At 44.7% G+C, this 27,117-nt stretch overlaps 1 protein-coding gene across 2 annotated transcripts in view; it reads left to right on the top strand.

Annotated features, from left to right (window-relative positions):
- Positions 1–24,993, top strand: part of USP24 (ubiquitin specific peptidase 24) — a 75,507-nt gene extending 50,514 nt beyond the window's left edge. Inside the window, exons 21-67 of one of the 2 annotated variants that reach the window (XM_069738090.1) lie at positions 27–167; positions 253–306; positions 661–776; positions 963–1,029; positions 1,267–1,377; positions 2,138–2,236; positions 2,409–2,576; positions 2,734–2,819; positions 2,911–3,004; positions 3,092–3,241; positions 4,948–5,045; positions 5,591–5,686; positions 5,763–5,991; positions 6,084–6,246; positions 7,298–7,453; positions 7,916–7,986; positions 8,087–8,247; positions 8,358–8,419; positions 8,725–8,916; positions 9,001–9,118; positions 10,322–10,466; positions 10,585–10,704; positions 10,930–11,055; positions 11,852–11,950; positions 12,215–12,297; positions 12,427–12,568; positions 14,888–15,007; positions 15,103–15,320; positions 15,402–15,526; positions 15,608–15,749; positions 16,196–16,343; positions 16,594–16,689; positions 16,762–16,865; positions 17,071–17,184; positions 17,435–17,531; positions 17,604–17,720; positions 18,084–18,176; positions 18,305–18,407; positions 19,478–19,593; positions 19,677–19,790; positions 20,068–20,133; positions 20,221–20,284; positions 20,505–20,583; positions 20,951–21,026; positions 21,555–21,641; positions 21,744–21,854; positions 22,307–24,993. In XM_069738090.1, coding sequence (XP_069594191.1) covers positions 27–167; positions 253–306; positions 661–776; positions 963–1,029; positions 1,267–1,377; positions 2,138–2,236; positions 2,409–2,576; positions 2,734–2,819; positions 2,911–3,004; positions 3,092–3,241; positions 4,948–5,045; positions 5,591–5,686; positions 5,763–5,991; positions 6,084–6,246; positions 7,298–7,453; positions 7,916–7,986; positions 8,087–8,247; positions 8,358–8,419; positions 8,725–8,916; positions 9,001–9,118; positions 10,322–10,466; positions 10,585–10,704; positions 10,930–11,055; positions 11,852–11,950; positions 12,215–12,297; positions 12,427–12,568; positions 14,888–15,007; positions 15,103–15,320; positions 15,402–15,526; positions 15,608–15,749; positions 16,196–16,343; positions 16,594–16,689; positions 16,762–16,865; positions 17,071–17,184; positions 17,435–17,531; positions 17,604–17,720; positions 18,084–18,176; positions 18,305–18,407; positions 19,478–19,593; positions 19,677–19,790; positions 20,068–20,133; positions 20,221–20,284; positions 20,505–20,583; positions 20,951–21,026; positions 21,555–21,641; positions 21,744–21,854; positions 22,307–22,369 — 5,400 coding nt within the window. In that variant the 3' untranslated portion in view covers positions 22,370–24,993. The remainder of the gene's footprint in view (positions 1–26; positions 168–252; positions 307–660; positions 777–962; positions 1,030–1,266; positions 1,378–2,137; positions 2,237–2,408; positions 2,577–2,733; positions 2,820–2,910; positions 3,005–3,091; positions 3,242–4,947; positions 5,046–5,590; positions 5,687–5,762; positions 5,992–6,083; positions 6,247–7,297; positions 7,454–7,915; positions 7,987–8,086; positions 8,248–8,357; positions 8,420–8,724; positions 8,917–9,000; positions 9,119–10,321; positions 10,467–10,584; positions 10,705–10,929; positions 11,056–11,851; positions 11,951–12,214; positions 12,298–12,426; positions 12,569–14,887; positions 15,008–15,102; positions 15,321–15,401; positions 15,527–15,607; positions 15,750–16,195; positions 16,344–16,593; positions 16,690–16,761; positions 16,866–17,070; positions 17,185–17,434; positions 17,532–17,603; positions 17,721–18,083; positions 18,177–18,304; positions 18,408–19,477; positions 19,594–19,676; positions 19,791–20,067; positions 20,134–20,220; positions 20,285–20,504; positions 20,584–20,950; positions 21,027–21,554; positions 21,642–21,743; positions 21,855–22,306) is intronic. The other variant, XM_069738091.1, reaches the window with a different exon arrangement.
- Positions 24,994–27,117: the final 2,124 nt, after the last annotated feature.

Here is a 27,117-nt window from a genome sequence, read left to right as displayed (position 1 = left end):
CATCTTTCAATTTTTTTTTTTTGCAGCATGTTGAGAAACTGGAATTGATCGGCATGGATTTCATCTGGAAAGTGGCAGTGGAATCTCCTGATGAAGAAATCGCCAATGAAGCTATACAGCTGATCATCAACTACAGCTACATCAGTCTCAACCCCCGGCTCAAAAAAGTGAGCGAGTGCATGTCTTGCGAGCAAACAAAAATTTCCTCTATATCCGTGAGATCCTGATATACGTGTCCCATTTATTTTACAGGATTCTGTCTCTTTGCACAAGAAATTCATAGCTGATTGCTATACGCGGCTAGAGGTGAGAATCGAGCTTGCATTGATTTGCTTGTTTTTGAAGGAAGTGTCTTTACCCTTATTCATGTTAATTGGATTAATCACAGCAGCAGAGTATTTTAGGAAGTGGAGGTAAAAGCTGCTTTGATAGATATGTGTATGACTGGGAGTGTCAGGGTGTGAGGAGGAGAGTGGAAGTTACATAGTGAAATGAGCACTGTCTTGAGCAGCACAGAGTATTTCAGCAGATGAATGGGCTGATCTTTTGGATCTGCAATACTATAGGAGGGGAATGATGCTGCAGTAAGGCAAAAGTCACCGCATTAGGTTATTTTTGCTTTGTGCTGTAGGCGGAAACTGTTTTTCTTTCTGTTTTTAGGCTGCAAGTTCTGCACTCGGAGGCCCCACTCTCACCCATGCAGTCACCAGAGCTACAAAAATGCTGACTGCCACCGCTATGCCATCAGTGGCCACCTCTGTACAGTCCCCATACAGGTGAGGGTCCGCAGAGCCAAGAGGGTACGTAGTTGGCAGTAGAAACCCCTCTTTTTGCCTAAACTAGGCTGGGTGTTTTTCACATTTATTTTTAGGTTGAACGTCCCTTTGCAATGCACTTACTGCAGATTGTCTTTGGTTTTTACATTATTGCAGTCGGCTTTCTTTTTATTTTTTCTTTGGCAGGTCAACCAAATTGGTCATAATCGAGAGGCTTCTTTTGCTGGCAGAGCGCTATGTGATCACTATTGAGGTAAATATGCCATTGGCACTTCTGTGTACACAGACTTCAGCCATACAGTAACCCTGGTGAGCTAGAGATGTTCGGTAATATAGGAACATAGAAGTTGGTAGTTTATAGTAGCCACATTGCACACTCGGTTACACATTGTTCCCGCTGCATTTTTTTGAAATTATTGGATTGTGCGTGATCTCCGCAGCATCGCTGCTTTGCTTTGGTGTTGATTTTATATTTTTTTTCCCACTGCAGGATCTGTACTCCGTTCCCAGAACAATTCTACCTCATGGTGCCTCTTTTCATGGACATCTCTTGACGCTGAACCTTACTTATGAGTCTACCAAAGATACATTCACCATAGAGGTCTGTGCGCACTCACATATTTAGTTCTCTCTGTTACGGGAGTCAATCCTCTGACGTATCTGATTAGAAGGGGTTGCAATTGCTCAGAATCTGGTTATTTACATGGGAAATTAAAAAAGATAAAATATTCCATAAATGTCTGATAGAAGTAAGTGCACTCAGTTGTGTTTGGAAATCCCAAAGCTGTGAGTAGAGTGGGTCGGCGCCCCCCTCTCCTGTTACTGCATGCCGGGCACCAACAGGGATTCTAGGGACTCGTACAGGTGTGATCTGTCTCTATCAGACGTTTATGGGTATCTTGAGTATATGTCATCAACATATGTTGGGAGACATACCAGACCTGGCCAGTCTCAAAAGGCCAACGTTCACAGTCTGCGTGGCCATGGATCTCCTGATCTTATCTTGATAGCCTCATTTATGACTACAAGGATATTAAGTTTGGGTCAGGAGACCTGTGCCCGATCCAGACATTGTGGTCCGTAGCTTGACCGTGCATGTCCAATGTGTGCAATAAGTTACTGTTGTTGGCAAATTCCTGTCCTGTGCAGAACTTGTTTGGGAGAAATATACGGACCAACCCCATGCAGGGAGCAGTTATTTACCATGCAAATATACCATGGCCAGGTTATTATATTGGGAAAAACTAATGACAAAAATATCTGAAATATCACATTATGGTATATACCAGCAAAGTTTACTACTGGGAATATGTATTTGTGTGATGTTTACAGACAGATAAGACTTGTCATTTATGTACCAGGCCCACAGCAATGAGACAATCGGCAGCATCCGCTGGAAGATAGCCCGGCACCTGAACTGTCCTGTAGAAAACATGCAAATATTCGCTAACGAGAGCTTGGTAAGTAGCGTCCGTGAGCTCTGAATTGTCCCTTTGCTCTTCTAGGAAAGCTGTAACAATACCTGTTTGAGAGCGATTTCTTCATTATCAGATACTACATGATAAAAATCATCTTGGGGTCTGCAGCCCTCACTCTTGCGTCTTCAGTAACCTGGCGCCTGCTCTGTTGTAGCTGACGGTGAATAAAGACCAGAAGTTGCTCCATCAGTTGGGATTTTCAGATGACCAGTCGCTCACAGTGAAGACCACCGGCAGTGGTACCCCGTCTGGGAGCTCCACAGAAACCTCCTCTGCTTCCAGCAGCAGCGCCGGCTTCAGCTCATCGTACGTGATGGAACAGGTATGTAGGGTAAAGTCAACAACACAAGTCCAAGGCCTTTAGGAAGGACAACGCATGCTTCTTACCCCTTACTGCCTCCTCTATAGGTGAACTTGTTTTTAGAGGACCTAGTTTGAATATCTTTGTGACTTATCTTGTTTCCGTTCCTCCTTTCCAGGAAAAGTCTCTCCCAGGCGTGGTGATGGCATTAGTCTGCAATGTGTTTGACATGCTCTATCAACTAGCCAACCTGGAAGAGCCCAGGTAATTGTGCGTTATACCTCTGCCTTCCATACTATTATGTATCAGGTTAGTACTTTATACCTGGTGCACTGACGAATGTCCATCTCTGCAGGATCACCCTAAGAGTCCGGAAACTTCTCCTGCTGATTCCTACAGACCCAGCAGTGCAGGAAGCACTGGATCAGCTCGACTCTCTGGGCAGGAAGGTAAATTAAGTTTTCACTCACTTAAATTATTACACCCCACAATCTGCATTTTTTTTTTCTTTTAATAAATGTTTATTTTTCACTCAGAAGACATTTCTGTCAGAGTCACAGCCTTCAAAATCCCCATCTCTGTCCTCCAAACATCATCAACAACCCAGCGCCAGCTCCATCCTGGAAAGTCTGTTCAGATCGTCTGCCCCTGGCATGTCCACCTTCCGTGTTCTGTACAATCTGGAGGTAACCACAAAATGTTACCTCTGAATATTTATACATACATATGATCTACCGTACATAAAAGCCACTGTGTGCATACATTCCTTGCATGCCGTATAAAACCCCCAAAGCTGCACTCATTATTCTGCTGGTGCAGTCACTGTGTACATACATTGCATTACTGATCCTGTACTGATCCTGAGTTACATCCTGTATTATACCCCAGAGCTGCATTCACTATTCTGCTGGTGCAGTCACTGTGTACATACATTACATTACTGATCCTGAGTTACCTCCTGTATTATACTCCAGAGCTGCACTCACTATTCTGCTGGTGCAGTCACTGTACATACATTACATTACTGATCCTGAGTTACATCCTGTATTATACTCCAGAGCTGCACTCACTATTCTGCTGGGGCAGTCACTGTGTACATACATTATATTACTTATCCTGTACTGATCCTGAGTTACATCCTGTATTATACCCCAGAGCTGCATTCACTATTCTGCTGGTGCAGTCACTGTGTACATACATTACATTACTGATCCTGAGTTACCTCCTGTATTATACTCCAGAGCTGCACTCACTATTCTGCTGGTGCAGTCACTGTACATACATTACATTACTGATCCTGAGTTACATCCTGTATTATACTCCAGAGCTGCCCTCACTATTCTGCTGGTGCAGTCACTGTGTACATACATTACATTACTGATCCTGAGTTACATCCTGTATTATACTCCAGAGCTGCACTCACTATTCTGCTGGTGCAGTCACTGTGTACATACATTACATTACTGATCCTGAGTTACATCCTGTATTATACCCCAGAGCTGCACTCACTATTCTGCTGGTGCAGTCACTGTGTACATACATTACATTACTGATTCTGAGTTACATCCTGTATTATACTCCAGAGCTGCACTCACTATTCTGCTGGTGCAGTCACTGTGTACATACATTACATTACTGATCCTGAGTTACATCCTGTATTATACCCCAGAGCTGCACTCACTATTCTGCTGGTGCAGTCACTGTGTACATACATTACTGATTCTGAGTTACCCCAGAGCTGCGCTCACTATTGTGCCAGAAGAGTCACTGGGGAATCAGGCCTTGGAAAAAAAAGTGACCCCACAGGAATCTGTTCATATAATAGTTTGTGGTCCGGCGGCAGCGCCCGAGTGAGGAATGTATTTCGGTGATGTCATCGTCTTTTCTCTCTCCAGGCTGACTTTCCTCTGTGAAGTATACACTGATTTTGGTACACACTTTTTAGGTTTGACATGACGAAGGGCCCCGCACAAGCTTCACTATTCAGCAATTCTAGTTGATGATGGACCATTCCTGGTTGAGTGTAGATAAGGCCACGTTCACATTTGCGTTGTGCGGTGCTGCGTCGGCGATGCAACGCACAACGCATGCAAAACGCAGCTTTTTGTGACGCATGCGTTCATTTTTGCATGATTTTTGGCGCTGAAAAAACTGCATCATGCAGCGTTTTCTGTTGCGCCAAAATGACGCATGCGTCACGAAACGCAAGACATCGCATGTCCATACGCCCCCCATGTTAAATATAGGGGCGCATGACGCATGCGTCGCGGCGGCTGCGCCCGACGCAGCCCCGCACAACTCTAATGTGATAATTCAGCACAATTGCAGGTTGCTGCTCTTAGGTTTTCTTTGCTCATCACTCGGCCGGTGACGACTTCTGTTTCTCATTCAGGTTCTCAGCTCCAAGTTGATGCCGACGGCCGATGATGAGATGGCGAGAAACTGCGCCAAGTCCTTCTGTGAAAACTTTCTTAAAGCTGGAGGATTAAGGTCGGCTACTGTCCTGCTCACGGCAACTTTCTGATCTATAAATTCTCTGCTTGCTGTCTGCAAGTGAAAACTTAAGTTTCTACAACTGACTTCTAAAACTTGTGTGCTGTGCAATTTTTACAGATGAAACCGGTGTTTTATGTTTCACTCATAAATACCACAGAGCAAACTTTATGTAATACATGCATATATAATACTTGTCACACATGTAAAGGTTTGCTGCAATTTAGGTCTAATACAAACAAAATAATAGGACACACACACACACGTACACGCGTAAACAATAAATGAGATTTTACAAACCATAATCCACATGATGCATTTGTAATCTCGAGGCAAAATTGCCTGGAGCTGCAGAGGAAGAGGACTAGAACTCTAGTGCCACCTATTTTTAACTTCCCAGAGAAGCATTGCAAGGCTCAAAAGTCTCCTCACCTTGGCAGGCTTGACGTGCCACTCTCCACAAGGAGAATGTTACCCCTTGGCATCATATAGTCACTTTTGTCACTGATTCTCTCACTCTGTCGCCTTTTGCTTCCCTGCAGTTTGGTTGTGAACGTCATGCAGAGAGACTCCATCCCTTCCGAGGTGGACTACGAGACGAGACAAGGCGTCTACTCCATCTGTCTGCAGCTCGCCAGGTTTGCACATTACCAGGAATCTGTGACCTATGAGGCCGATTCTTCCCGTGTTGTGAATGAGTTGCCTCTCTCTCAGGTTTTTGCTGGTGGGGCAGACCATGCCAGCCGCATTGGATGAAGACCTGGCAAAAGATGGAGTAGAGGGGCTGTCATCAAGACCTTTCCGGAATGCAGGGCGACAGTCTAGTAGACAGATGTCCATTTGTGGGACTCCAGAAAAGTCCTCGTATCGGCAGCTGTCCGTCTCCGACCGCTCGTCTATCAGGGTGGAGGAGATAATTCCTGCCGCTCGAGTTGCTATTCAGGTGATGTCCGATTTCAGGATGTGTCCTCTAGGTCGGGGTTGTGTCATTCCTTACTTAGCAAATGTGTGTTCCCCCCTTTTATATATTTGCAGACCATGGAGGTAAATGATTTCACACTCACAGTCGCTTGCTTCATGCGTCTGTCCTGGGCTGCAGCTGCCGGAAGATTAGACCTTGTCGGCAGCAACCAACCTATCAAAGAAAGTAACAACACTCTGTTTCCTGCCGGGCTGCGGAGCCGACTAAGCAGCTCAGGTGAGAGGCAGTCATTATACAATCTACAGACCGCTCAGCCGCAAAATACCTTCTCTTCTGGTAATTCTGAGCTAGAGCCTGTATTATACTCCAGAGCTGCACTCACTATTCTGCTGGTGCAGTCACTGTACATACATTACATTACTGATCCTGTGCTGATCCTGAGTTACATCCGGCATTATACTACAGAGCTGCACTCACTATTCTGCTGGTGCAGTCACTGTACATACATTACATTACTGATCCTGAGTTACATCCTGTATTATACTCCAGAGCTGCACTCACTATTCTGCTGGGGCAGTCACTGTGTACATACATTACATTACTGATCCTGAGTTACATCCTGTATTATACTCCAGAGCTGCACTCACTATTCTGCTGGGGCAGTCACTGTGTACATACATTACATTACTGATCCTGAGTTACATCCTGTATTATACCCCAGAGCTGCACTCACTATCCTGCTGGTGCAGTCACTGTGTGCACACATTACATTACTGATCCTGTACTGATCCTGAGTTACATCCGGCATTATACTACAGAGCTGCACTCACTATTCTGGTGCAGTCACTGTGTACATACTGTACATTACATTACTGATCCTGTACTGATCCTGAGTTACATCCTGTATTATACTCCAGAGCTGCACTCACTATTCTGCTGGTGCAGTCACTGTGTACATACATTACATTACTGATCCTGAGTTACATCCTGTATTATACTCCAGAGCTGCACTCACTATTCTGCTGGTGCAGTCACTGTGTACATACATTACATTACTGATCCTGAGTTACATCCTGTATTATACTCCAGAGCTGCACTCACTATTCTGCTGGTGTAAATAGCCCGATGCAAATACAACCCTTCCCAAATGTTGTAAGATTTCTGCTCTGAAGGCGACTTTGAATTTATAATGCAGTCTATTTACAAACAATCTCATTAATTGAGGACATAATTGTATATTTTATGTAACAAGTTTGCAAACTGGAGGAAAAAAAAACTAAGTCTTGTCGGCACCTCCGCGTTCAGCACTTCTTTCTCGTCGTTGCAGGAAGTAACTGCAGCTCTGGCAGCGAGGGAGAAGCCACTTCACTACACGCCTGGATCTGCGTCCGGCAGCAGTCTGTGTCCACCAAAGATGCCATTATTGCTGGAGAGGCCTTATCTCTGCTGGTCACGTGTCTTCAGCTCCGCAGCCAGCAGCTGGGTATGTATGAGCAGCCATTACCGTCCTCCTTAAAACCCCTAATATTAAATGTCTTCAAAATTTAACTTTATTATCTTAGGCTTTTAATTTTAATCTCAGGTTAATATTGTCACTTAATATAGGTGTTAAATATGGGTGCGCTTTTTATGCATATTCTGTTGTCATTGCCACCTTGCAGCCACTAGGGGGAGCTCACTGAATAACATTCCCACTGTATAAAGCTCCCAATGCAACTGTCTAAACCAGTACTTCTTGCTCCCCCTAGTGGTGGTTGCTGGTACAAGAAATGTAGCAGGAAGTCAGGGAAGCAGCACTTTATTACTCTCCCTCCTGTAGTATATGCATAGAAAATGAAAGCTCACGTACAGTGCACTTCAGACACAATTTGTTCATGCTTTCTTTTTATTGTTGCAGTCATATCTTTATTTTATTACTTATTTAATCGCTTTTCATTTGTTGCAGGATCCTTTTACAATTTGCCTTCAGTTACTGACTTCACTATCGATATTCTCCTGGGGTCTCCCAGTGCAGAGGTAAGTTGCACCCAGGATTTTTCCCTGATGTCTGCCATCTCCTACATCACGTCTGATGTATGTACCCAGTGACAAATGCACGATTTGTGCATCCCCACAGATCAGACGTGTTGCGTGTGACCAGCTGTACACCCTGAGTCAGACCGACACCTCCACGTACCCTGAGGTCCAGAAACCCAACCTCTTCCTTCTCAACGTCATCTTATCTGCACAACTGCCTCTCTGGTCGCCGACCAGCATCATGAGAGGAATCAATCAGAGGTAGGTCCTGTGCGTGGCCTTGTAGTACTTCTCTATATAAAGGTATAATGTTCAGCGAGGGTTCATCGATGGAAGTGAATGAAAACCTCATCATTGTTTCTTCTTTTTAGGTTATTGGCCCAGTGCACAGAGTATTTTGATTTACGATGTCAGCTCCTCGATGACCTCACGAGTAGGTGTCGTTGCAATCGTTTGATAACTATATACATTAATATACTATATCTAGAAAGGAGTAAACATCAGCCATATCTATAGGCGCTATTCCCATGGGAGGGTCGTTTAACGACTAAAGTTACGTTCAGCAATGCTGAGCCCAATTTAAAGACCATGTATGAAGTTAGATACCGGACCACCTCTGCAACATTCCACCTGCAGATCAGATACAATTTTCAGCACAACTCATGCCCTTTAACATGGTTATTGTATGGCTTCTATCTCTGACGAGGCGATCCTGATCACTTTGTTCATTCCTCTCAGCCTCGGAGATGGAGCAGTTAAGCATCAGCCCAGCGACCATGTTGGAGGACGAGATAATGTGGCTGGATAACTTCGAGCCAAACCGAACAGCGGAGTGTGAAACCAGCGAGGCGGACAACGTGTGGCTGGCTGGTCATCTCAGGCTCATTAAGACACTCCTGTCACTGTGTGGCGGTGAAAAAGAAATGCTCGGTCAGTGTATAAATGAAGCTACAGTCTCCCCACACACAGCAGTGCCGCCCCTTGCTGAATCAAGGCTTTGCGTTTGGTATACAGGTCCTTCCCTTATTAAACAGCTGCTGGACGATTTCCTCTTCCGTGCCTCAAGAATAATTCTAAACAGCAACTCACCCGCTGGTAGTGGAGCATTAAGCCAGCAAGACTTCCACCCCAAGTAAGATATTCTCCAGATTTATGAGAAGTTAACATTTAGCTTCACCTTTTATTACTTTTTGCAGGACTGAAGGTCAAGTATAAAACTGCTGCAATACTGCCCTAATGTGCAAGAATAAAACTGTTATACTGCTCCCTAATGTAGAAGAATATAACTACTATAATACTGCCCCTATGTAAAAGAATATAACTACTATAATACTGTCCTTATGTACAAGAATATAACTACTATAATGCTGCTCCCTATATACAAGAATAGAACTACTAAAATACTGCCCCTATATACAAGAATATAACTACAATAATACTGCCCTTACATGCAAGAATATAACTACTATAATACTGCCCCTATATACAAGAATATAACTACTATAATACTGCTCCTATATACAAGAATATACTATAATACTGCCTCTATGTACAAGAATATAACTACTATAATACTGCCCCTATGTACAAGAATATAACTACTATAATACTGCCCCTATGTACAAGAATATAACTACTATAATACTGCCCCTATGTACAAGAATATAGCTACTATAATAGTGCTCCTATGTACAGGAATATAACTACTATAATACTGCTCCTATGTACAAGAATATAACTACTATAATACTGCCCCTATGTACAAGAATATAACTACTATAATACTGCCCCTATATACAAGAATATAACTACTATAATACTGCCTCTATGTACAAGAATATAACTACTATAATACTGCCCCTATGTACAAGAATATAACTACTATAATACTGCCCCTATGTACAAGAATATAACTACTATAATAGTGCTCCTATGTACAGGAATATAACTACTATAATACTGCTCCTATGTACAAGAATATAACTACTATAATACTGCCCCTATGTACAAGAATATAACTACTATAATACTGCCCCTATGTACAAGAATATAGCTACTATAATAGTGCTCCTATGTACAGGAATATAACTACTATAATACTGCTCCTATGTACAAGAATATAACTACTATAATACTGCCCCTATGTACAAGAATATAACTACTATAATACTGCCCCTATATACAAGAATATAACTACTATAATACTGCTCCTATGTACAAGAATACAACTACTATAATACTTCCCCTATAAGAATACTCTGATGCTGTCTTTTATGGATAAGATTATATATATTCTATATTCTCAGACGTTTGTGTTTATCGGGGATCGTTGCAGGTGCAGCTCGGTGAACAGTCGTCTGGCAGCGTACGAGGTGCTGGTGATGCTGGCAGAGAGTTCTCTTGCTAATCTACAACTCATCACCACAGAGCTGCTGTCCATGCACCATCAGCCGGATCCCGCACTCACCAAGGAGTTTGACGTGAGTGTAGTTACAGCAGATCTGCCGGCACACACAGATTTGGGATCTTTGATGCTCATCTTTTCTATTCGGTATCTTTGTCCTTCTTACCTGATATTCCTTCTTTTTAACTTTCCAGTTTCTGCCCCCAGTCGACAGCAGGTCGAACTCTGGATTTGTCGGTCTTAAGAATGGAGGCGCCACGTGCTACATGAACGCCGTCTTTCAGCAGCTGTATATGCAGCCAGGTCTTCCTGAGGTCCGGTAATCGCTTATAATCTGTTTTGTGTTATCTTCTGTTTAGTCTTCTCCAGGAGTGCCCCCTAGTAGTGGCTGCAGGCTGACACTATTGTGCTGTTTTTTTTTCTATGGCAGGAAATCTTAGTAGTTGGCTGCAGTATTATCAGCTGCGGCATACCATTCTTATAATCTTCTGCTCTTCGATTACTTCATTCTAACATGAAGTCCCCTCCTTTTCCATCAGGCCTTGCTCTCGATGGAGGATGAAACAGATAATACGGACGACAGTGTCTTCTACCAAGTGCAATCCTTGTTTGGCCATTTGATGGAGAGCAAATTGCAGTACTACGTCCCGGAGAACTTTTGGAAGGTGATTTCCACATATAGTCTGTGAAATGGAAAGAAAACTAGTTATCAATTATCCGCTGGATAGATAACTTATTGATCATATGAGGGGGTACAACTGGGGGGAACGACGCACTTCTTGCCATTCCATTCATTCTCTATGGCAGTGTTCCCCAACTCCAGTCCTCAAGGCCCACCAACATATCATGTTTTCAGGATTTCCTTTGTATTGCACAGGTGATGCAATTATCACCTGGGCAAGACTAAGGAAATCCTGAAAACATGACCTGTTGGTGGGCCTGGAGGGCTGGAGTTGGGGACCCCTGCTCTATGGGGCCTCTAGAAAAAGCCAAGCACAGCAGTCTGCAGCCCCATTGAAAATGCAGCGCTTAAGCGTGGGCTCTGCTGCACTTTTGAGGTTAAAAAGTCCCCGTTTTTCCAATCAGTGCAGTGATCGGACCACCACCAATCTAATTTGACACTTATCATGTGGATAGTTGATCACTTGTTTACACTGAGAACACCTAAAAATCAGACTGAGAGCAGCAAAAGTCGCTGCTTTTTATTCTAAATGTAAATTAAGTAACACAAAATAATTACAAGTCAAAGGTGGTAATTTTTGCAAAAAAAGTTCCACTCACTTCTGCATCGGGAGACAGTGAGCTCAAATGGCTGAGACTGGGTTATTGTGGGCACAGAAGATAAATGTGCGTTACAGAAAAGCTGGAGCATAGCCAGATGCATTTCTATAGCTTCTATTAATGTTCTCATAGCTGACGCGTTTCATTGCACATTTGAGACGCAGCATTCTTGAACTTTAGATTTTCAAGATGTGGAACAAAGAGTTGTACGTCCGGGAGCAGCAGGACGCCTACGAATTCTTCACCAGTCTCATAGATCAAATGGATGAATATCTAAAGGTACTCCTGCTTAAAAATAAAACAAGCAAGTTTGCAATTATCTTTTTATTAAAGTTTTCCCCCAGTTCTCCCACCAGTTCGGTTTTATTTTATTATTACTGACTTGTTTCCATATAGCAGCATTGAAAGCGAATAATGTTCAGCCCAGACGGGCAACAATGTCGGAGGTCTACTGAAGAAGACGAGTCAAATCCTATGATTGACTTCATATCCAGATAAGATTATATTCAGTTCAGCTTTCTGCTTTTTTTCTTCCACTTTCAGAAAATGGGACGTGAACAATTGTTTAAGAACACTTTCCAAGGAATCTACTCCGACCAAAAGATCTGCAAGGATTGTCCGCACAGGTGAGGCTGAGAATAGACGCTGCGGTTTACAAATCCATCTACCTGTATTGTTTGAAATCGCTGAACAATTCTGCCTCATTCCCATTGTGCATTGATCTGTGTTCTCACCTAGATACGTGTGTTTTGCAGATATGAGCGAGAGGAAGCATTTATGGCTCTGAATTTAGGGGTAACCTCCTGCCAAAGCCTTGAAATTTCCCTAGATCAGTTTGTGAGAGGAGAGGTGCTCGAGGGGAGCAATGCATATTACTGTGAGAAGTGCAAAGACAAGGTGAGTGCTCAGATAAATAAATAATACCTTGATATGAAATTAATCTGTACTATTATTATTATTTATTTATATAGCACCATTATTTCCATGGTGCTGTACATGAGAAGTGGGTTACATACAGAGTTATAGATATCGTTTACAGTAAACAAATTTACAATGACAGACTGGTACAGAGGGGAGAGGACCCTGTCCTTGCGGACTTACATTCTATGGGATAATGGGGAAGGGACAGAAGGTTGGGGATGCGGCAGTTCTGATGGTGGTGAGGCGGCAGCTCGGGTGCCGGTGAGGCGGCAGCTCGGGTGGTTTGTGAGGCGGCAGCTCGGGTGGTTTGTGAGGCGGCAGCTCGGGTGCCAGTGAGGCGGCAGCTCGGGTGCCGGTGAGGCGGCAGCTCGGGTGCCGGTGAGGCGGCAGCTCGGGTGCCGGTGAGGCGGCAGCTCGGGTGCCGGTGAGGCGGCAGCTCGGGTGCCGGTGAGGCGGCAGCTCGGGTGCCGGTGAGGCGGCAGCTTGGGTGCCGGTGAGGCGGCAGCTCGGGTGGTTTGTGAGGCGGCAGCTCGGGTGCCGGTGAGGCGGCAGCTCGGGTGCCGGTGAGGCGGTAGCTTGGGTGCCGGTGAGGCGGCAGCTTGGGTGCCTGTGAGGCGGCAGCTCGGGTGGTTTGTGAGGCGGCAGCTCGGGTGGTTTGTGAGGCGGCAGCTCGGGTGCCGGTGAGGCGGCAGCTCGGGTGCCTGTGAGGCGGCAGCTCGGGTGGTTTGTGAGGCGGCAGCTCGGGTGGTTTGTGAGGCGGCAGCTCGGGTGCCGGTGAGGCGGCAGCTCGGGTGGTGGTGAGGCGGCAGCTCGGGTGGTGGTGAGGCGGCAGCTCGGGTGGTTTGTGAGGCGGCAGCTCGGGTGGTTTGTGAGGCGGCAGCTCGGGTGGGTGGTGAGGCGGCAGCTCGGGTGGTTTGTGAGGCGGCAGCTCGGGTGGGTGGTGAGGCGGCAGCTTGGGTGGTTGGTGAGGCAGCAGAATGGTTATTGCAGGCTGTAGGTTTTCCTGAAGAGATGGGTTTTCAGGTTCCGTCTGAAGGATCCAAGGGTGGTGGATAATCGGACGTGTTGAGGCATGGAATTCCAGAGGATGGGGGATGTTTGGGAGAAATCTTGGAGACAGTTGTGTGAGGAATGAATAAAGGTACCGTCACACTAGACGATATCGCTAGCGATCCGTGACTTTGCAGCGTCCTGGCTAGCGATATCGTCCAGTGTGACACGCAGCAGCGATCAGGCCCCTGCTGTGCTGTTGCTGGTCGGGGAAGAAAGGCCAGAACTTTATTTCGTCGCTGGATCTCCCGCTGACATCGCTGAATCGGTGTGTGTGACACAGATTCAGCGATGTCTTCGCTGGTAACCAGGGTAAACATCGGGTAACTAAGCGCAGGGCCGCGCTTAGTAACCCGATGTTTACCCTGGTTACCATCGTTAAAGTAAAAAAACAACCACTACATACTTACCTACCGCTGTCTGTCCTCGGCGCTGTGCTTCTCTGCTCTGGCTGTGAGCGCCGGGCAGCCGGAAAGCAGAGCGGTGACGTCACCGCTCTGCTTTCCGGCCGCTGTGCTCACAGCCAGAGCAGAGAAGCAGAACGCCGAGGACAGACAGCGGTAGGTAGGTATGTAGTGGTTGTTTTTTTACTTTAACGATGGTAACCAGGGTAAACATCGGGTTACTAAGCGCGGCCCTGCGCTTAGTAACCCGATGTTTACCCTGGTTACCGGCATCGTTGGTCGCTGGAGAGCTGTCTGTGTGACAGCTTTCCAGCGACCAAACAGCGACGCTGCAGCGATCCGGATCGTTGTCGGTATCGCTGCAGCGTCGCTTAGTGTGACGGTACCTTAAGTGTGGAGAGTAGGAGGTCTTGGGAAGATTGAAGATTACGTGAGGAAAGATAGTGGGAGCTTAGTTCAGAGATATAGGGAGGGGACAGGTTGTGGATGGCTTTGTAGATCAGTGTTAGTAGTTGGAACTGGATTCGTTGGGGAATTGGGAGCCACTGGAGGGATTTGCAGAGGGGAGAAGCAGGAGTGTAGCGAGGAGAGAGGTGGATTAGCCGGGCAGCAGAATTGAGGACAGACTGGAGCGGTGCAATAGAGTTAGCGGGGAGGCCACAGAGGAGGGTGTTACAGTAATCGAGGCGGGAGATCCTGAATTATACTCCAGAGCTGCATTCACTATTCTGCTCTTTGAGGCATTGTGTACAAATACTTAATGATATCAAGGTATAATTCAAAGTGAAAAATTTGTCCAACTTTAACCATTTTGCGGTCTTAAATTTTTTCTTTCTTTCAGAGGACGACGGTGAAGAGAACATGCATCAAATCGTTGCCCAGTGTCCTCGTTATTCATTTGATGAGATTTGGATTTGACTGGGAGAGTGGACGCTCCATTAAATATGATGAGCAGATCAAGGTTCGACACAGAACAGGCGACACAAATGCACTGGATGTAGTTGCAGCATTCAGGCGCTGACATTACTTCTCTTCCTTTTGCTTTGTTTTTTTTAGTTCCCTTGGATTCTGAATATGGAGCCTTACACTGTGTCCGGGATGGCCCGTCAGGACTCCTCCTCAGAGGTGGGAGACAACGGGAGGCATCCAGACCCCAGCGGAGGCTCTCCACGAAAGAAAGTGGCCCCCACGGAAAATTACGAGTTGGTTGGTGTTATTGTGCACAGCGGTCAGGCTCATGCTGGTCACTATTACTCCTTTATTAAAGATCGCAGGTAAATCCATACAGGGCTCACGAAACTCCCTGGAAATAACTGCGGCATCAGCATCTCATCGCTTTTTCGGTCTTCCCGCAGGAGCTGTGGAAAAAGCAAGTGGTTCAAGTTCAATGACACAGTGGTGGAGGAGTTCGATCTCAACGATGAGACCATAGAGTACGAATGCTTCGGTGGAGAATACAGACCCAAAGTTTATGATCAGTGTAAGTTGCTGGTCCCCTAATGTGCACTAGGTGACGGTATACCGGGCATACGGTTTACTTGCTTTTTTTTATTCTGTACAGCCAACCCTTACCCAGATGTGCGCCGGCGCTACTGGAACGCCTACATGCTTTTCTACCAACGCGTTTCAGACCAGAACTCTCCAGTTTTACCAAAGAAGAGCCGAGTCAGCGTTGTGCGCCAAGAGGCCGAGGATCTCACTCTGTGAGTTGTTACCCTCTGCAGATAGATATTATCAAGGCGTGATTTCTGCTGTAAACGGTACAGAGCTCACGACTCTTGTAATGCAGATTTTGGTGCTTTTGTTTGAGCCAAAGCCAGACGTAGATCCAGCATCAAAAAGTAGTATACGTCATTCCTCATTATGTCCAATCCTGGCTTTGGATTATCAGAAACTGCATGTGTGATTCCACCTGAAGGAAAGGTTCACATGACCTTATTGTAACAGCATTCATGTGTCTCTGAACTAACAGCATCAGCGGATTACGTGATACAGTTAATTTAGGTTTCGAGACCCACAGTTGACCGGAAAAATATAGGCTAGTAAATACAGCTATGATATGATCACATGAACCCACCCAAAAGGCTTTTCAGAGTGTTTATTTATGGATAAAATTGGTTTAATATGTGGCTGATGTCCATCTTTCCAGGTCTGCACCATCATCTCCTGACGTTTCACCCCAGTCCTCTCCTCGGCCGCACCGGACCAATGACCGCCTCTCTATATTAACCAAGCTGGTCAGAAAGGGGGAGAAGAAAGGTCTATTTGTTGAGAAGATGCCACTCCGGATATACCAGGTAAGGTGCAGCTTTCTAGCCAGATATGTTGCTTTTTCTAGATGCAGGAAGTAATGCGAGCAGAGATGTAAAGTGATTAGACAACTGTCGGTTCTCTCAGAAAGAGTCTTTGGAGGGGGTAATATTTGGGGTCTTTGACACTTGCAGAATATTTCCATTAGCTTGGGGGGCATTTGTAGCTCCCTGTGGTTCATGTGATCTTTACCTGTATGTACCCTGGTTATCTATAGTTACTGCATTACATTTCCAGATGGTGAGAGATGAAAATCTAAAGTTTATGAAGAATCGGGATGTTTACAACAGCGACTATTTCAGTTTTGTGCTCTCTCTGGCATCTGTGAATGCAGTAAGTACTACATGATTTGTTATCACCAGGACCTGTAATTGCAGAGTTTCACCAGTTCCTCTGTCCCTCCAGACAAAGCTCAAGCATCCAAACTACCCCTCAATGGCCAAGGTCGGAGCACAGCTCGCCATCCATTTCCTCTTTCACACCTACTTGCGGACAAAGCGGAAACTCCGGTAAGGAATGACACCCACCTGTAGTCAATAGGGTCACTAGTTAAAAAAAAAAAGAAAGAAAAGAAAACAACGTTTCCATTCACTGACAGCCTGCATTTTTAGCAATAAGAAAACCATTCATTTCCGTTTCTCGTCATATCGGTCTGAATGGTATTCACACGTCCGTTGTTTGTATCCTGCCTCATCCCGTGTGTTCTGGTTGCAGGGTCGACACAGAGGAATGGATTGCGACCATCGAGGCCTTGGTTTCGAAGAGCTGTGAAGCCTGTCAGTGGCTTGTGGAATATTTTGTTGGATCAGAAGGCAGAGAACTCGTCAAGTAAGTTTAAATTGATTTGTTGCCATCATGATAGAGCTTTGTTCTTTCAATTACAGATCTCCAAATCCCTTGCAGAGGCTAAGAAATAAAAGTTGGCTTTCCTGAGCCTCCACTAGGGGGCACTTGCTGTAGTCCACTGTATATACTGTATATGGTGAGCTCCCCCTAATGGAGTCTTCATGTTCAGGGCTGGTATAGATGGACGTAATCGTTTCTGTACCTCTGATAGCTGCATTATTTTCCATAACAGGGTTTTTCTCCTGGAGTGCTGTGTCAGAGAGGTCAGATGCGCCGTGGCCACTATTCTAGAAAAGACACTAGACGGCGCTTTACTTCACAGAGACAAGGTAATGGGAGTTGTAATATGTGCTACGGGGAGACATTAAACATCGTCCTCACGTCTGTATGTGCTGCTGCAGGTTAATGGAGTCCACCTACTGATCGAGATGCTCCTCGGTCTGCTGGACAAGGACGTACCGGAGAACTGCAAGAACTGCGCTCAGTACTTCATCCTCTTCAACAACTTTGTGCAAAAGGTAATTTGTAAAAGTAATTGCACCACCAGGTCCGTAATGAGGCATGCTGACACTTACAAGAAGTAAATCACTACTTCACAGTACAGCCAAATGGCAGAACAGTAAGTAAATCAAGCCCTGACCCATATTTTATGGCTTATTTTAAGAGAAATACGGTCAAATAATATCTTTATCGTTTGTGTGGATTGTTTCACTCTGGAGGTTTGTCTCAGAGCCGATATTTCCAGGAGCGTTATCTACAACTTTGTCATGTTAAACTTGGGGGGTCTGATTGGAATTAAAATACCGGTCCCGGGATTTCCTTCCTCTTGTAAATCTGTGCATGTTATAACAGTGTATAATTCTTCATTCTCTCACATTCAGCAAGGAGTGCGAGCTGTGGAGCTTTTACTAAAATACTCTGCGCTGCGACATTTCATCAACTTCCTGCTCGGCCCCAATAGGAAGAACAACCAGGTATCCAGACGTTGTGTTTCTACATAACGTACATTTACAAATTACCCTGTGTGTGTACAGCGTCATATAACTGCTCATTGTTCTGTCACTGTGCTCTGATACAAAACTTTCATTTCATGTATTGCCAGAATCGCCGCTGGAGCCCGGCACAGGCTCGCGAGTTCAGCTTCTTGCACAATACAATCGCACTTTTGGTTCTACATTCTGACATTTCTCCACATCAGACCGTAGGTAAGAACTTTTTTTTATTGTAATCTACATGAACAAATAAGTCACAATTCACACCTTATACTGATCCTCAGTTACATCCTGTAATATCCTCCAGAGCTGCACTCGCTATTCTGCTGGTGCAGTCACTGTGTACATACATTACATTACTGATCCAGGCTTACATCCTGTATTATACTCCAGAGCTGCACTCACTATTCTGCTGGAGCAGTCACTGTGTACATACATTACATTACTGATCCTGTACTGATCTTGAGTTACATCCTGTATTATACTCCAGAGCCGCACTCACTATTCTGCTGGTGCAGTCACTATGTACATACATTACTGATCCTGAGTTATGTCCTGTATTATACCCCAGAGCTGCACTCACTATTCTGCTGGTGCAGTCACTGTGTACATACATTACATTACTCATCCTGAGTTACATCCTGTATTATACCCCAGAGCTGCACTCACTATTCTGCTGGTGCAGTCAGTGTACATACATTACATTACTGATCCTGAGTTACATCCTGTATTATACTCCAGAGCTGCACTCACTATTCTGCTGGTACAGTCACTGTGTACATACATTACATTACAGATATTGAGTTACATCCTGTATTATACTCCAGAGCTGCACTCCCTATTCTACTGGTGCAGTCACTGTGTACATACATTACATTACTCATCCTGAGTTACATCCTGTATTATACCCCAGAGCTGACTAATCAGTGAGCACTGGGAGATTGCAGCTCTGGAGCACTGGGAGATTGCAGCTCTGGAGCACTGGGAGATTGCAGCTCTGGAGCACTGGGATATTGCAGCTCTGGAGCACTGGGAGATTGCAGCTCTGGAGCACTGGGAGATTGCAGCTCTGGAGCACTGGGAGATTGCAGCTCTGGAGCACTGGGAGATTGCAGCTCTGGAGCACTGGGAGATTGCAGCTCTGGAGCACTGGGAGATTGCAGCTCTGGAGCACTTGGGATATTGCAGCTCTGGTCTTGGACTGTCGTCCAGGCTTTGACTTTTGTGAGATCTTGTGGCTGCACAAAGTATGTATAAGTAATGAATGTGATCTTGTGCGTCAGCTCCGGGAGTGTCCAGGCCGCAGCTTTCGGGGGGCAGGCTTGGTGCTCTGCTACCGCTGCATTCAGAGGTGGAAATGTTGATGTTCATGCATGATGGGAAGCCGTACTTGCTGGAGGTATGCCGCTGCCGGGACGATTGTTTGGGGGGGGGGTTTCTGTGATTTTGGATTCTCTCCTCAATGGCTGCCTGCACTTCCAGGTGATGTTTGCACTGCGGGAGCTGCCCGGGTCCCTGTCTGTCCTCATGGAGATGCTGGTTTATTGCTGCTTCTGTAACGAGAGATTCTCTCTGACTGCTCTCAACTTCATTAAGGTTAGTGATGCTGCCACAGTCTCAGTGGACCAGAACACAGAAGAATGGGGACCGGCTATAGGAGGTCTCAAGTATGGGAATATCCAGTCGGGATATGTTCTCCTGCAGACGCCAGTCTTCCATTACCTCCATTCATGGTGTCTGCCATTTCTTTATGAAACCTGCAGCATAGGAAGATGCGTCATGCATCGCTGTCAGCACTAATACAGAAGACACTTTTTTTTTTCCTTGGCACGTACATACCTTCTTAATATGTTTTATTACGTTTTTATTGCAGAATCAGCTGGAATCTGCTCCCCCTCATGAGCTGAAGAATATGTTCACTCTCCTCCATGATATCCTGGTAAGTAAAACGAGCTCTTGGAGGAGGAATTTGCAGTTTTTCTGTGCTTTTTCTCATGTCTCATGTAAATTTCCTTATCTCCTTAAGGTGATTGAAGATCCCATCCAGCTGCAGAGGCTGAAGTTTGCATTTGAGTCTGACGGATTGCTGGGTGAGTCCAGGTGGTCCGCATCTTACCACATCTCCTTTGCATCCCCCTCTTCTCCGCACTAGGTTTCTGTGTGTATGAGCATTAAGCATCCAAATAAATCTGGTGCTGTTTTAATTGCATCCCAGGATATAAGGATTTTCAGACCACGAAGCATTGAGAATCCTTCCACTCTTGACATGGGGTTCATTTACTTATCTTTTCATTTCTTTTGTTTCCTTAGCATTAATGCATCATAGCAATCACATAGACAGCAGCCGCTGCTACCAGTGTGTCAAGTTCCTCGTTACCCTGGCCCAGAAGTAAGTCTGAAATGTCTGTGGATTGTAAATCACGAAGAGTAGTCCATGGCCTCTGAGCGGGAGTCCTGCGAACCATCTCCTACCTACGGTAATCCCTGGCTCCTCTCCTGATTAATCGGCCCGGCGTAACGTCATCGCTGCAGTGTGGCTGATACGTGATGTCGTGCAGGGACTACTAATCGGATAGGGATGCCAGCGGATAGCAGGAGGATCGTAGGGATCTATGAACTAAGGCAAATCGATTCCCTAATTGTAAGCTCTTTGGATCAGCACCTGATTGTGTGTTTCTGATCCAGACATAAACTTTTATAATATGAGAGATTAGTGTCATTTAAAATTGAATAAAGGTTGCTGTGTTTGGCAACAGGTGTGCTGCCGCTAAGGAATATTTTAAGGACAACTCTCAGCACTGGAGCTGGGCCGTGCAGTGGTTACAGAAGAAGGTGAGTCCCGATCTTCAGCCATCCTGTGCCGTAGCTCTCACTGTAAATGCATCATATAGTTGTAATCTGGATCATTTATCTGTACTATCAGGAAGGCACAGAGATTTTTGCTGCTTTTGTTTATTTTTATATGGTCAGAAATTATGGTCAACAAAACTATCATCTGTGTGAGCAGTACAAAGTCAGGGCATTTTTTATCTGCCACTGGATATAAGAAAAAAAAAAAAATACTGCTCCTCACTGACAGCAAGCAGAGATCTTAAGAGTGCTGATATTATGAAGACCGATATTTTTCCCTACAGTCTTTATGAAAAGTCTGTTCGAAGTAAGGTACATTAGAAGACGGAGCTAAAAGTCATAAAATTCCACAAAAATGTAACATTTCAAATAGTTCTACACCATAGAATTCTGCCAAAAACTGATGAAACGGTCCCCGAGTCTCCTAGAAAGTTGCTGAACTTTTTACTATACAATAAAAACTTTTTGTAACTTTAGTCTTTACCCTGCGGTGATTTTCTCTCGTGACAGATGTCTGAGCACTGCTGGGCGCCACAGAGCAACGTGTCCAACGAGACGTCAACCGCCAAAACCTTCCAGCGGACGATCTCTGCACAGGTAGGGGACCGAGAGGTGGGCAGATTGGGGCACACGGTCTGTGTATATATGTGTGTGTGTAATATATGTACGATATCGCCACTGACTGCGGTCTCTCTGCAGGACACTTTAGCCTACGCCACCGCCCTGCTGAACGAAAAGGACCAGTCTGGAAGCAGCAATGGTTCGGAGAGCAGTCCAGCCAATGAGAATGGAGAGCGGAGCATGCAGCAGGTGCGGCATCCATATCACGCTCTGTGATGGGGCGGATACATGGATGATAGGAGGAGTAGTCACTGCCATTGTGCCCTACGTGATCGCCAGCAGGAAGATGCACCTTTTGGTATAGCCGCAGTCGTACTGATGTGAATTGCATAATGAATACCTTAAAAACGTAACAAAAAAATAAATTGGTGGAATTACAAATTATTTTTTCACCTCATTTGGAATCTGGAATTAAAAAAAAAAAAAAAGTAGAATAATTGGTTGCGGTGGAAAGGAGTTTAGGGGGTCAGTGGTGTACTTGCATTGAATAGGATGGTGGCACAGCTATTAATTCTTGGTTTTGTGACCTTGTTACATCCATGATCCAAGTGAACAAATACCCCCATTTGTGCCTTCCTACAGGGGCATTTTTCAGAGCCTGATGCTTTTTTTTAATTTATTTATTTTTTTTATGTATTTAGGGCCCCGACTCTCCGATGATCCTTGGAGACACAAAAAGTGACCTTGAGGACGTCGATCCTTGAATCCAGGTACAAAGAGACGAGGAGGCGCTCGCCACGCTGTGAAGACAATAACGCACTTTGAAGACCACACTAGTCTCATCCCAACTTTTCCTCCGGAGGCTGCGGCTTCGTCTATCCTACAGGTCACCAAGAGACCGGACAGCAACGATCACCGCCAAGGTCATTTGTGGAACTTGTCACATCAAGGAGAACTTTGATCGTATTGCTGTAAAAACAACGGATACAAAGTATTTTTCTCAGAATTTTATTGAAAAAAAAAAAAAAACATGAAAAATCGGCAAGTGACTGAATTTTTTTTTTTTTTTTTTTAAAGTTCGTGAGCATTAAAGGAGTGAATGTACAATTGTTGCTTTTTCTGCAATGCTGCGGAGATTTTTTTTTTCTTTTCAGTTTTATACAAAGTGTAACAAAATGAAAAAAAAAAAAAAAACCTGGAGCTGCGACCGGCAACTTTTTAATCTTTCAATAATAGGAATATTAAAATGATGTACAAATACGTGGAAGAGACTTGTAAACATTTAGTTTGGATCCGATCTTTTAAAGAAAAGTAAAAGAAAAAAACAACGCTTTGTATTAAATGTCTCCCATAATTTATAGAGTGCCATAGGAATCAATGCACAGCCAATCGTCTCGTGTTACAGACTTACCGGGGTCATTTAAAGTATATCTGTCATTTGCCATAAATCTGTATATTTTTTACCCAGTGTAAATGCCGCTGTTCTCCTGAATCCGGCAATGTTTTTATTTCATTCCTGCTCCTAGCCGTTCCTGAGATATGGCCTCCTCTTATCTGTATATAAATCTAGTCTTGTTGTCAAGTGGGTGTGGTCTCTAGCTTTTTTCTGTGGGTGTCTTCTGACAGACTACGTCCACTTGGCTTAAAAGACTACATGTATATAACATACAGAAGGGGCTATATCTCAAGAAAAGAGAGGCATAGAAAGAAAATAAAAACATCGCCGGATTCAGGAGAACGGCGGCATTTACTCCAGTTAAAAAAAAAAATCCACATTTATGGCAAATGACCGATTCTCTTTAGAGAGGAACTGACGCCTCATTCACTGTGGCCCTAGCCGATCAGAGCTTATGGGAGGAGGTGTGGGACAAAAATTAGTTAAAAGGGCAATTCCAGAGAAGTACCATCTTTATATGTTGGAGATGACTCTCATCTGGATAGTCCAAGAGTTGGTATCACCTCGAAGGGACCGTCTCTAGAGACCTCAACCCAAACTGGTGGTTTCTTGCATTTAGACAAGTCAGTTACTAGAACTCTAGATGTAATATTTGGATAATTTCCCTTTAAGAGATGGATTGGGACTTGCTGGCTACAATGGCACATTTACCGGGACTGTAGCCGGCTGATTTTTACAGCCCGAGCCCAATATTTATTACTCCACGAGGCGCAGGGTCGATTGTGTCTCATCCCCATCATCTGTGCTTGCTGCAGAAGTCCACCCATTGGGTCTAGGGAGAGGAACACTTTCTCCTACGCCTCATTGGGGGACACAGGACCATGGGTGTTATGCTGCTGCCACTAGGAAGACACTAAGTAAACAAAAAGATTAACTCCTCCTCTGCAGTATACACCCCATCACTGGCTACAAACACCCATGGTCCTGTGTCCCCCAATGAGTGGCTCGGAGAAAAAGATTTTACGGTGAGTACACAAAAATCTCCTTTTTGTGAGTTTGGATAGTATGTTTTCTGTAATAAACATGATTTCTGTAATTTTTACATCCATTGTACAGATCCCCCAAAATGTTGTATTTTTTTTTTTTTTTACTCCCATTTAGGTCAAGATATCACATTACGGTGAGTTGTGCTTTGTATCATATCGCCGACCTGTGTGTCGCCACGTGGGCCTCATTGTGCACAGCCGTTCGGAAACTTTCCGCGTTTTGTCGGCACATTGGGCCTGTTTTTAAGAACAGATTTTTTTTTTGTCCTGAAAATGAGGAATGCACAAAAAGTTTAGACATTTCAGAAATTTGCAATCAAAATGTATAAAAGTCAGGTCTTCTCTTTGACCGACAGAGGAGATTTGCATTTTACAGTCTGTGCTTTGCGCACTCCACTCCTCCTCTAGGACGCGGGACCCGGACATGCGCTGGATTAGCTTCATCAATTCCAATTTTTAAAGAGCAAATAATTGCCATTTGAGCAACTGTAAAAAGTTGTGCTGCCCCTTTAAGTTGTTGCATTTTACGCTGTTATAGATCATCATGCAATCCTCTGAGATCTATAGTTCTGCTTTCATCAATTTCCTCCTCAAATCGCCCTTTTCCCCCCACTATGCAATTTGGGAGGTTAGTGCTGTTTTAGGTGACCTGCACAGGACTCAGATGTCTGTAACACAAGACGATTTCGCTATTTCTGCCTTTTTCATTATAACTGGAATTTGTCTGATCCCCGACAATATCATTGTGCAAAGGGAACTCTGGGGTTTAGGAGCGTCTGATGTGAACTGGGGTCAGGCTGAAGCGTTTCTCTGTTTTGTGCCAATTGATTTTTATTCATGGTATTGTACATTTTATTTTTTTGATTTGTTGCACTGATCTGTTTTAATTTTTAGGTCTTTTTTTTTCCCCCCCAATAAATGCACCGTATTCTACAACGCCTCCTTCCTCGCTCGCCCAGCGTGGTTTATAGTCCTGTCCCTGATCTCTTATCTACCATTGTCTTTAAAGGGAATAATGTATCATCAGGGTGTTTGTTTTTTTTAGTATATATTTTATAGCAAGCAAAAATGTCGGCAAAGTCCTAATGTTATGGGTGCAATAAGTCCGCTCACAACCAGCCGAGAAAGCGAAATATAATGGAAGCTGTAATCCAGTAAAATAAGTGGAAAATGTTGATTTTACACCCACAGATAACATTTCACTCCTCATTTGAAGCCTTTTGCAATGGTGTGTGTGTATCAATCTATCTATGTATGTATGTATATATATATATATATATATATATATATATATATATATATATATATATATATATATATATATATATATATATTTTACATATAATTTACAGACCAAAAGTTTGGACACACCTTCTCATTTAAAGATTTTTCTGTATTTTCATGACTAGGAAAATTGTACATTCACACTGAAGGCATCAAAACTATGGATTAACACATGTGGAATTATATACTTAACAAATAAGTGTGAAACTACTGAAATTATGTCTTATATTCTAGGTTCTTCCAAGTAGCCACCTTTTGCTTTGATGACTGCTTTGCACACTCTTGGCATTCTCTTGATGAGCTTCAAGAGGTAGTCACCAGGAATGGTTTTCACTTCACAGGTGTGCCCTGTCAGGTTTAATAAGTGGGATTTCTTGCCTTATAAATGGGGTTGGGACCATCAGTTGTGTTGAGCAGAAGTCTGGTGGATACACAGCTGATAGTCCTACTGAATAGACTGATAGAATTTGTATTAGGGTGTTCGCCGTAGAGGGGCGCGATTCCCCGTGTCCACCTCGTGGACGGCTAACTCAGTCCTCCCGGGTCGGTTGGAGAACACGACCCGGAAGGGTTCCAGTGTGGTTTGCAACTGCAACCGTTGGGGTGCAGTTAACGAGGTGCTTACCTCCACGTCCTCGATGGACCCATTGGCCTTGGCTTGGGCCAGCATGTCCAGGAGGGTGTCTTCCTCCCCGTCTTCGGCAAGCTGCAGACCGGTAGGACGAAAGGTTCACGTTCGTGATGAGTTTTCATCATGGAAACAGGAACACATGGGCTACTTGCACAGTGAACAAGTCTGTATGATCATGTTCACACACCACCAAGAAACCTGAAGACACAAAAGAGAATAGTGAAACCAAAAACACTCAGTTTGAAAAAATGTGCTAGTAAAAGATGTAAAAAACAGGGTATTTGGTTGATACGTTTTTTGCAAAAAATGTATACTAAGCTGCTCTACCAATCTTCACGGTATACCCTTATCAGAGCAGTCCTAACTAATGTATGCAATCCCTATCTGATGTATTTAAAAACCTGATCATCTGTATATAACCTGTGTGAGCAGGGTTCAGAGAGGAAAAATCCATGTGTGCATACAGGGTATGTGTGCATACATCATGTTGACGTGAAAGGCCTTTCGCCTACCCCGAGCGTGGTCAAGCGTGACCACGTAAATGACCGGGTTGAGCTGTTGGTGGAAGACGTACGGGCCCTCCCAGGCTGCCTGAAGCTTATCCGTTGGTACGGGGACCAACACCCACACCTTTTGACCCACATGGTAGGTCCGCTCCCGGGCGTTCTGGTCGTACCAGTGCTTCTGGTCAGCCTGAGCCTGTGTCATGTTGTCATGCACCAACTGCGTCAAGGTCTGCATCTTGTCACAGAAGCGCATGACATACTCCACTATGGACACTTAAGAAGGGTTCGGCCCCTCTTCCCAGGATTCTCTTACCAACCCAAGGGGTCCCCGGACTCGCCCGCCGTACAGGAGCTCGAAGGGGGAGAACCCCGTCGAGGCCTGCGGAACCTCTCGGTAAGCGAACAGCAGGTGTGGGAGGTACCGCTCCCAGTCGCGCCCTTGCGTCTCAACCAGCATGCGTAGCATCTGTTTGAGGGTACCATTGAAGCGTTCACACAGGCCATTGGTCTGTGGGTGATACGCACTCGATACCAGGTGCTTCACCTGCATTCTCTTTCAGAGAGCCTCCATTAGGAGAGACATAAATTGGGTCCCTTGATCAGTAAGCATTTCCCTGGGAAATCCTGCACGTGAAAAGATAGCCAACAG

The sequence above is a fragment of the Ranitomeya imitator genome, chromosome 8 (assembly GCF_032444005.1).
Source record: "Ranitomeya imitator isolate aRanImi1 chromosome 8, aRanImi1.pri, whole genome shotgun sequence".
Classification (NCBI taxonomy): Eukaryota; Metazoa; Chordata; class Amphibia; order Anura; family Dendrobatidae; genus Ranitomeya; species Ranitomeya imitator.
Note: the sequence above shows the minus strand (reverse complement) of the source record. Positions and strands in the feature narration are given on the sequence as shown.